The sequence below is a fragment of the Amblyomma maculatum genome, chromosome 1 (assembly GCF_055883805.1).
Source record: "Amblyomma maculatum isolate TAMU_Amacu chromosome 1, ASM5588380v1, whole genome shotgun sequence".
Lineage (NCBI taxonomy): Eukaryota > Metazoa > Arthropoda > Arachnida > Ixodida > Ixodidae > Amblyomma > Amblyomma maculatum.
In genome coordinates this window covers 415430113-415438965 of record NC_139344.1, presented here as the reverse complement: position 1 = coordinate 415438965, position 8853 = coordinate 415430113, and the positions used below count along the sequence as shown (strand labels likewise).

Sequence of the window (8853 nt, the reverse complement as noted above, 5' to 3'; positions counted from 1 at the left end):
AATGTCTTTCCCCCTCAACAATTTGGCTTCCAGAAAAGGCGTGTCTACTCAGGACCTCCTTTGTCTCCTCATGCACGAATTTGACCCTCCACCCTCTTCCCAGATTCAAGCCATAGTGGTCCTTGACGTGCGTGAGGCTTTTGATGACCTTGCCCATGTTCCTCTATTAAACATGTTTGCCTCTGCTGGCTTTGGTCCAATTATGTACGGCTACTTCACGGCATTTCTCCGCGGCCACACTGCCAAGTTCCGTCTCTTCGATTCTGTATCTAATCCTTTCCTCGCACACGTGGTACTCCTCAGGGCGCCATTCTGTCATCCACCCTTTTTTAACCTTGGAATGGCTCCCCTATCTCGTATTTTAGCATCTATCTCAAACCTAAAACATACATTCTATGCAGACGGCCTTACTCTTTGGTGCACTTCTGGGTCTCCTGGAGCAGTAGAGGAGAAACTACAGCGAGGTATTTATGCAGTCGTTAGCTATCGTGATAAAGTAGGGTTATTTCCAGCCCCTAAAAAATCCGAATTGCTGCTGATTGCGAAAACTCGCTATCAATGCCAACATAACCAGCTAATCAATATCCCAATGGCAGAGGCATCTAGTTTGCCGAGTAGTCAACAAGCACGCCGGGCTACGTGAGGGTCAAGTCAGGCAGCTTGTCCACGCATTACCACTTAGCAAAATTTTATATACAATTCCTTACCTTACTCTAACCTGTCGCCAATGACATAAGATTGAGGTTGCGCTTCATATATTGTACAAAGCGGCACTTAACGTCCCTGTACATGCGTTCACGGAGCGCCTATACTCAACAGGGCTGTTCGTGCCCCTGGGAGACCTCATACAACAACATCAAGACCGGCCATTGACACGTATTTGTAGCTCCAAACAAGGACATTAGATACTAAAGCAGGTTGCACTCAAACCTATCGACCTCCCTATAAGTACCCCTACTTCGGCGCTCCCGTATAACCTCAAAATAACCCCGATTCCAAAAAACGTTGCACCCGATGCTAACCCAGGCAGACGATTCGCTCGCGTTGCCAATCATGTTCGCCCTACAGATTCCACGATCGTCTACACAGATGCATTCCGAAATAACGTCGGAGCGGCTGCTTACTCAATTGAGAGCTGTAGCTATATAGTGACACATACCCTAGGTACTTACATAGATCCCCCTCCTACGACTCTCGAAGCCCTGCCAATAGTCACTAGTATTCAAGACCTCGCACAAGCACCCCCTAAACCCTTCAGGATATACCACATACAATGAATCAATACAGGCTATGCGCGCCATTCATACTGGTCGTATTCCTAAATAACTCCAGAATGATCTGCACAGAGCTCTCACCAAACTACGTCCCAACACTGTCACACTGAGGTGAATTCCTGGTCACGCTGAAATTGCAGGCAATGAGATAGTGCATCGCCTCGCCCGCAAACTTCACCACCGGGCACCTGGGATTTCCCGGCCTTATCCATGATGTGGGACGCTACTGCTCACTATTAAAAAGAAGTCAACATTCACTATGACAACATTAGAGAAACTCTGCGTACACTTCCTGATAAATCACTCACTACCACGCATATACGCATTTTTAGAAGCATACAACTAAATACACTGCTTACGCCTGCCAGATCGTTTCTATATCGATTCAGACATTCCCCCGCATGCCCAAATTGTTCTGAACACTATGCAAACTTGAAATGTCGCATGTGTTCTTGCCCTGTCGCAATTCAATCATCTCACTTTCCGCACCCTCCTCCCCCAATTTGGCGGGTTTGGTTAGCATCTTACCAGCTGAATGATCATTTGGCCTTGGTGATCCTGGCCCAGGGCATTCTTGACGCATAGTAATGCATTGAATAAAGTTGTTTCCTCCTCCTCCATGTGACTTAAGTGTTCAGCGGAACGCGGGATGTGTTCTAGCCTCCACAACGGCTCCTCTTTCTCTCTTTCCACTTTCACTTCCACCTTCTTCCCTTCCCTTACAGCGCGGTCAGGTGTCCACAGAAACATGTGTAACAGACTCGGTGCCTTTCCCTTCCTATGAACCAATATTATTATTATTTTTATTGGGGAAAGGAAGCGCGTAGCGGAGGGTTACTAAGTAATTTTGCCACCGGAGGTCCGTGCGCTGACATAAACGACATCGTAGGACGTAGGGTTACCTCTCTGTTTAAGGTAGGTTTTGGGGAAAGAAAAGCATGGGATATTTTTGGTGGGCACTACAGAATTGTGGGCAGCCGCGCTTTATTTCATGAAGGTAACTTGAAGGTGAGATTAGTGTTACGCGAAGACCAGCTGTTTCTGGCCTAGAGAAGCTTTCGCTTCAACTCTAAATTTACAAGAAAAGGCGCTGAATCTGTCAATATCACCTGAATCTAATTCCTATCACGGACACCTTGCATTTTCTTCACGCAGTGAAGTTATCGCTTCAAAACATAAACATAACACGCGAATGCGCCGAATTTAACAGTTCCATAACTGCACCTAGCAGTCACGTGATTTCGAATATCGTGAGTGTGTGCTAAATAGAAGGCTGGGCAACTAACATTGTACCATAACTTCCCGCGGCTACACCCAGGTGCTTTATTTCATCACCATCATCATCATCATCAGCCTGATTATACCCACTGCAGGGCGAAGGCCTCTCCCATATTTCTCCACTTAACCCGGTTCTGTGCTAGCTGCATCCACTTGACCCCTGCGAACTTCATAATTTCATCCTCCCACCTAACTTTCTGCAGCCCCCTGCTACGCTTTCCTTCCCTTGGAATCCAGTTTGTTACCCTCAGCGACCATCGGTTATCCGCTCTTCGCACTACATGTCCTGCCCATGTCAATTTCTTCTGCTTAATTTCAACTAGAATGTCGGTAACTTGAGTTATTTCTCTGACCCACTCTGCACGCTTTCTATCTCTTAATGTTACCCCTACCATTTTTCGTTCCATAGCCCTCTGGGTTGTCCTCAACTTAAGTAGAACTCTCTTGGTTAGCCTCCACGTTTCAGCCCCATAGGTGAGTACAGGCAAGATGCAACTGTTGTATACTTTCCTCTTGAGCGATACCGGTAAGCTGCTAGTCATAATCTGCGAGTGCTTGCCAAATGCGCTCCATCCCAATCGTATTCTTCTTGTTATTTCCTTTTCGTGGTCCGGATCTGCGGTTACTACCTGTCCTAAGTAGACATATTCGCCTACTACTTCCAGTATTTCGCTACCTAACGTAAACTGCTGTTCCTTCCCGAGGCTTTATTTAGTGATAGGCATAAAGAGAACCGTAAAAAGTATTCACCGCACTGCTTAAAGCTTTTGAACTCCATTGGTTTGGCTTCTGTTGCACGAACCATTTGAGAGCGCAATGCCGGAAGCGAAGTTGAGCGGCAATAAATTCGCTGCGCAAAGGAAGAACAAGAAAGAAAAGGATGTGCATTAGCAACGTGTCAAGAAAATCCCATGGCCTCTTCGCAGAACCGAGCCGATAAGGGTGCGATCGACCTGAGGGCGAGCGCGTCAAAGGTAAGTTACTGTTGCACATTAATTGCAATCGCGGGTAGCGCTAGTAGCGTGTATTTTGCTACGCCTGCCGTATTACAGGGTTCTCAACAAAAGCGCGATAATGCTTTGCAGTTGCATCCTCGCCAACACGAGTGGCTGCTTCGCGCAGCTCAAACTGACTATCACTCCCTCGTGCGCCTTCTACGTGAAGACCCTGACCTCTATGGTTTCAAGGATTTTGCATCGGGCTACACAGCACTGCACTGGGCGGCCAAGCACGGAAGTGCGGAAATAGTAAAGCTCATCGCTGGCTCCTACGGCCTAAACCCCAACGTGAAGTCTCACGGAGGCTACACACCTCTGCACCTGGCATACATGTTCGCCCAGAATGACGTAGCCGATTTGCTTCTGGCTTATGGAGCAGATGCCAATGTCCTCGACAACAGTGGGCGCAAGCCATGCCAGTATCAGAAAGGAGGGATTCCGCGACCAGTGAAAGCCACAGGGCCGTCTGGCTCCAGGAACATCACCCATATCTCCGGGAGCCCTGAGAAAAACCTCTGCCTCAAGAGGTTGGGGTCTTTCAACAGTAGATTGAAGTGGACAGCAGCCGTTCTTACAAGTCCTTTTTGTGTCCAGAAGCTGAAACCGTGGCATTCGGCTGACAGTGTTGCTGAGGGTGCACGCACCATGGGACCCCCGAAAGGAACGGCAAAGAAGAAAATGTTCAGCTCAAGTTCTGAGTGTGTAAAAAGTTTATCCTGACTCAAAAAAAGGAATGTGATTGAGACAGATCTACCATTTGCTATCATGACCACATCTTCGCGGTGGTGTAGATTTTCTGTCATACTAGCATGGCTAGTGCTGCTTCGAAATTCATCAAGCTGTAGCGACCACGGAAATAAAACGTTAGAAAACTATTCAAGGGATAATGCAGCTAACCATTGCAATCTCTAGTTATTCCTTTCAACAATCGCCATCATGCCGTTTATCACTCTGACTGTGCGCAGAAAGATCTTGTGATCATATCTTGTTCATGGTCAATGTCATAGAAAACCATAATGATCAATTTGTAGAACAATATTTACAGAGATTTACACTATAGTGACTGCCGCCAGGTGCAACGTCTTCCGTACTGCTTTAGACAGTTATATTCCGTTGTAAGGGGGTATACTAAGCTTTTCTCCATCGACTTTAAATTAACCGCGGCAGACAAAAACTGGCATTTTTAAACAACTGCAAAGCAATTTTGTTGCTGTCGCCGCCACGGAGTTGCTGGGTTATTTAGATGGCTCAAATCAGTCCATCGGTTCAGTTGCATTTTGTTTTCAGTGTTACGCCGTTTCGTCGACTGTTGCCGACGACATTGTTTCATAGTTAAGGAGAGCATATAACCCTCAGAAATACCTTCTTTGGCGGTATTTGTCAGTGACATACCATTATCAAAACGGGGTTGCCTTGGTTGTGATTGCTGTTTTAAGTCGTGAGAACTACGAAACAATGATAGAAGGTACAGGAGAAAGGACGCTCCTGGAAAAACGAAGGAAGAATGAGTGGGAGAGAGATGAGGTTGTGGACTGTGGGACTTCCTAGAGGCACTAAAAGACAGAAGAAAACGAACAAGCAAAAGGGTGGGATCTTTTCGGTTAGTGAGAGGTTGAAGAGGTATTTTGTAAGATCCGGCAGGGCATATACGAAAAGAGGTCGTAAGACTGCTTTAGAGTATAAGATAATATACAGAGGTAAACAAAGCGCCCGCGCCTACGCCATTTCCTTTTTCATCTTCCATAACAAAAACAAATTCGAGCTTCACGTCAAACATGATTGATCCTATTTATTGTTTATATTTCGTGATCATGTGATGAACAACCAGTAGGTTTACCACGCCACTGCAGCTAATTCGACAGTGATGGAGAGACCGCACAGCATGACGCTTCAAAATCGGACGCTGCGCTAAAAAAAAAACAATAAAAGCGGACAATGCAATAAAGGAAGTAAACACGGAAAACAGCTGTGGAGAGGGACATAGTCACAGAAAAACAAGACAAACAAAAAAAAGAGAAAGAGCTGGGAGGGCTGGAGTCACGTAGAGCGCGGCTCCCGATGCGGCCGGAGGCTCATCATGAAGCCGGGCAGGTTGTTGTGGCTGTAGGAAGAAGGAAAAGAAAATTCGCGGTCCTCCTACTGGCTCTGTACCTGAGCCACCTCCGCTGCCTCGAGCGTACAGAAGAGAAAATAGAGAAGAAAAGAGGGAGAGAATGACGCTCCGCCACAGCCATCGTATACCACCGAAGCGGTGGCGGGTGAAAGGACGGCCTGCAACAGATACAAATTCGGTGGCAGGCTAGCCACCGCTGATATTCGCGGTTGCCTACCTGTCCCAGCCCAATCAGGGCCAGGCTCAGCCACCCTCTACCGCCTTATCATGGGGCTTGCTATATCATGTGTCTCCAAGCGCGCTCGTGGGAAAGCTTAGGTCGACAAGCGACAGCAACTTGTTAGAAGCCAGTACGGCCACTGGTAACAGCGCCACCTACGTACTTTTGTTACATTACGGCACTTAAAAACTCTGAAGCGCGATAAGGTGAAAGCCTATAGGGTTTAGTCTGCTGATTATTTTGTGCCGGATTCCATAGCTCCACTCGGCGATAATGGCGCGCACAGATTGAACGCTTGATTTTCATAGTTTGCGGCAATGGCGTGCGCCCAGCTCCCTCCTAGACATCGAGGTGAAGGCATCATCGTCGCTCCCCTACGTTTCCATGGAGACGGCAAGAACACACTAGAAGGAGAACGAAGATATGTTTCGCGGTGGCGTTGTCGGTGAACAGGCTGGGCTGCTGGCTGCAGAGGTAGGAGTTCGATTCGCGTTGGTGGATGATATTAACAGCGTCAGCTCGCAATTTGCATTTTCCGCTTTCTCGTCCGTTTTTCCGTCAATCGCAGATTCAATATGCGGCCAAATCGCGGCTTCATAACAATAGCATCGCAAATACTTTCATAGCTACCACGTGACCGCCAATACAATTGAGTCCACGACTGTCCATCATGCGTGACGTCAGGATTCATGTAAAGAAAATTTACCGAGACACCCGCCGCAGCTGCGTTGCCTACAAAAGACCTTTTTACCGAAATTAAGACGGAAAGAAGAAAATACCCCCTAACCATGTTCATGCCGCCTGACTAATGTTGCCAGTCTTGACTGGGCTGAACAGTATTGCGCTTTATGCATGGCTGAGCGGCCTTGCTCATAAATATTTTGCCGTTTATTGAAATAAATCCTTCTTTAGCGTCGTTCTTCGTCGAGACATCATCGGAGCAGCAAAAGAATCACATAAATAGCAGGCAAACTGCCGAGAGTGTATACGGGAAACATGAAACGGCAGTCCGAATGCAGCTTTATAATTTATGTTTCGTCGCTTCGCAGTAGATTCTGATTTAAATCACCCATAAATGTTTCGTGTGAACCAGACCAACTTCACACCAACGACGGACCCTCAAATCTGATAACCATTCAACTTGTTCAACAGTCGCACACCGCACGCCAAGCTAGCCGTGACTCCCGCACAGAGGTGGGCAATACCCTAATGTTGGTCTTTCCTCCCTCGGCATAGATTATTCAATCAGTGACCCTCCCTAATCCTCACCCTCAATTTTAAACTTTTTGTGGCCTTCCTTTGCCCTATCCCCCACCTAAATATTGGTGATCCTCACTCATTCTCCCCATTATTTATTCTGTCTTCTCTCACCCTCAACCGCATGTCCAATAGTTTGAATACTCTAGTTATTTTTATTATTTTCGATATATGACGATGTTATTGAGTCAACGTAGGCACAAACTATTCTTCCCTGCGTTCGCTTACAGCGGTGTCAAGAAGCGTTGAACATTTGCACTTGGCAATAAGAACTTCTCGAAGCTAACAATGAACTTTGAAAATAAGACGGCGGATGCGCTCATGCTGCAGCGAATCACTGGGAATAGATTCCTAGTACTGCCGGCGTGGGGCAGTGGTAAGAGGCCCGACTACTGTGCCGGAGTTTCCGGGTTCAAACCCGACCACGGCGACTGCGTTTCGATGGAGGCGAAACGAAGTGGCGTCTGGGTGCTGTGCGATGTCCGCGCATGTTAAAGATCCCCAGGTGGTCGAAATTACTCCGTAGCCCTCCACTATAGTTCTCTTTTCTCTTTCCACTTTCACTCCCACCTTCATCCCTTCCCTTACGGTGCGGTTGTGACAGATACTGCGTCTTTCCCTTCCTGTGAACCAACTAATATTATTACCCCTACAGATGTTGAGAATGAGATATGCACTTAGCAGAGGCCCCGCCGGGGTGGCGCAGTGGTAAGACGCCCGACTACTGTGCCGGAGTTCCCGGGCTGCGTTTCGATGGAGGCGAAACGAAGTATCGTCCGTGTGCTGTGCGATGTCAGCGCACGTTAAAGATCCCCAGGTGGTCGAAATTACTCTGTAGCCCTCCACTACGGCTCCCCTTTCTCTCTTTCCACTTTCACTCCCACCTTTCTCCCTTCCCTTACGGCGCGGTTCAGGTGTCCACAGAGCAAGTGTGACAGATACTGCGCCTTTCCCTTCCTGTGAACCAACCAACCAACCAACCAACTTAGCAGAGTCGCTAGGGGCTATGAAAAGTGCAAAGAATAATTCTAACAGTTTTCTATGGAGCCAATGAAAGGCGAAACTGCTAGGAAAGAAAAATAGCCACTAACATTATTACCCAGGCAAACGGCCGTCGGTTCATATTCCATAGGTTTTATGCAGATAGAGAGACGAAATATTTCACACCCATGTGGAACGACAAGATTTGAACTTCTAACCAGCTGCAGGCGGAAGGCATAAGGCATAAGAGGCAAGAGAACAATGCAGTCTAATTCTAGTAAAAGCAAAACGCTATCACAAACAATTTCGAGGTGGTCAGGGGGCCTTACCCTCGATTGCTTCGTTTATAGGGAGATGGGCGTGGGGGGCAGAGCACGCAAGCTTGAGGCCAAGCGCTACGGTTTTGGATATGTGCGCAAATTTTATCAGCGCTGAGACACAAAACATATATGTACGTGCATATGGTGTCGTTTGGGAGACGCCACCTAAAAAAAGCTCTTTGATGTGCTCCGATCGCATCCCGCTGGACAGGCCGCCATCGCTGGACAGGCTGCAATTGGAAACTGACCCTGGCAACGTTTAAAAAAATATATTTTTCACCTGCGAGTAGCAATCCTTACAAAGTCACCTCCCTGCAGTTTCAAAGTTTTGTTTTCGTTCCCCACATAATCAAAACAAACCGCGGTGTAACAGCAGGAGGACTGCTAGGAGGAAAGCACCTACTCTGTAAGT

The 8853-nt window shown here is 47.4% G+C and overlaps 1 protein-coding gene across 1 annotated transcript; it reads left to right on the top strand.

Annotated features, from left to right (window-relative positions):
- Positions 1 to 3463: 3463 nt before the first annotated feature.
- LOC146208983 (ankyrin repeat domain-containing protein SOWAHC-like) lies at positions 3464 to 8556 on the top strand. The gene is made up of 3 exons (XM_084579700.1): positions 3464 to 3526; positions 3638 to 4077; positions 8472 to 8556. The coding sequence occupies exons 1-3, from the start codon at positions 3464 to 3466 to the stop codon at positions 8554 to 8556; spliced, it is 588 nt and encodes a 195-aa protein (XP_084435826.1).
- The last annotated feature ends 297 nt before the right edge of the window (positions 8557 to 8853 follow it).

Coding starts and splice junctions, on each gene's coding strand:
- LOC146208983 (XM_084579700.1), top strand. CDS start 3,464: ATGGCCTCTTCGCAGAACCGAGCCGATAAGGGTGCGATCGACCTGAGG. Junction 3,527..3,637: donor TGAGGGCGAGCGCGTCAAAG/GTAAGTTACTGT, acceptor AATGCTTTGCAG/TTGCATCCTCGCCAACACGA. Junction 4,078..8,471: donor AAAAACCTCTGCCTCAAGAG/GTTGGGGTCTTT, acceptor CTTCGTTTATAG/GGAGATGGGCGTGGGGGGCA.